The sequence below is a fragment of the Corapipo altera genome, unplaced genomic scaffold, assembly GCF_003945725.1.
Source record: "Corapipo altera isolate COAL_440 unplaced genomic scaffold, ASM394572v1 60041, whole genome shotgun sequence".
Classification (NCBI taxonomy): Eukaryota; Metazoa; Chordata; class Aves; order Passeriformes; family Pipridae; genus Corapipo; species Corapipo altera.
In genome coordinates, this window is record NW_020885929.1 from 3173 (window position 1) to 4059 (window position 887).

The following is an 887-nucleotide window of genomic DNA, read 5'->3' on the forward strand; positions in this document are numbered from 1 at the left end:
CCCCCCCGGGCCGGGGATTCCAGCGCGTCCAGGATCTGAACCAGCGAGTCCATGTGGCGAGGGGGGAGACCTGCGGGGACAGCCCGGGGAGAGCAGGGGGGGCACGGGGAAGGGGAGGGAGGGGGTTTGGGGTGGGGGGAGTGCAACAAATGTAGGGGGAAAGGAGCCAAAATTGGGGGAAAGGATCCAAACCAGGGGGAACAGATCCAAGGGGGGAGACCTGCGGGGACAGCGAGGGGAGGGCAGGAGGGGCACGGGGAAGGGGAGGGAGGGGGTTTGGGGTGGGGGGGAGTGCCCAAAAAATAGGGGGAAAGGAGCCAAAACCGGGGGAAAGGGACCCAAACCGGGGGGAAAACGACCCAAAAGTGGGGGAAAGGGACCCAAACTAGGGGGAGGAAAGACCCAAAACTGGGGGAAAGGGACCAAACCAGAGGGAAAAGGCCGAAGTGGAGAGATCTGGGGGGAGAGTGAGGGGAGGGCAGGGGGGGCACAGGGTGGGGGGTGGGTACGGGGAAGGGGAGAGAGGGGGTTTGGGGTGGGGGGAGTGCACCAAAAATAGGAGGAAAGGACCCAAAATAGGGGGAAAGGACCCAAAATAGGGGGAAAGGACCCAAAAACCAAGGGGGAAAGACCCAAAACCAGGGAGAAAGGACGGGAAAAGGGGGAAAGGACTCAAAGCAGGGGGAAAGGCCCCAAGAACCAAGGGGGAAAGACCCAAAACCACGGGGAAGGGACTCAAATAGGGGTGACACGGGGTGCTGTGGGGTGTTGTGCTTAGGTGTGTCGTGGGGTGCTGTGGGGCGTTGTGGCATATTGTGGGGTGCTGTGGGGTGTTGTGGTGTGTTGTGGGGTGTCATGGGGTGCTGTGGGTCCTCAGGGGTGCTGTG

The 887-nt window shown here is 62.2% G+C and overlaps 1 protein-coding gene across 1 annotated transcript in view; it reads right to left on the reverse strand.

The window, feature by feature from the left end:
* The window catches only part of PGLYRP2 (peptidoglycan recognition protein 2), a 3895-nt gene that overhangs the window by 2719 nt on the left and 289 nt on the right, over positions 1-887 (reverse strand). The window contains exon 2 of the mRNA XM_027632043.1: positions 8-70. Within this exon, the coding sequence (XP_027487844.1) occupies positions 8-70 (63 nt within the window). The remainder of the gene's footprint in view (positions 1-7; positions 71-887) is intronic.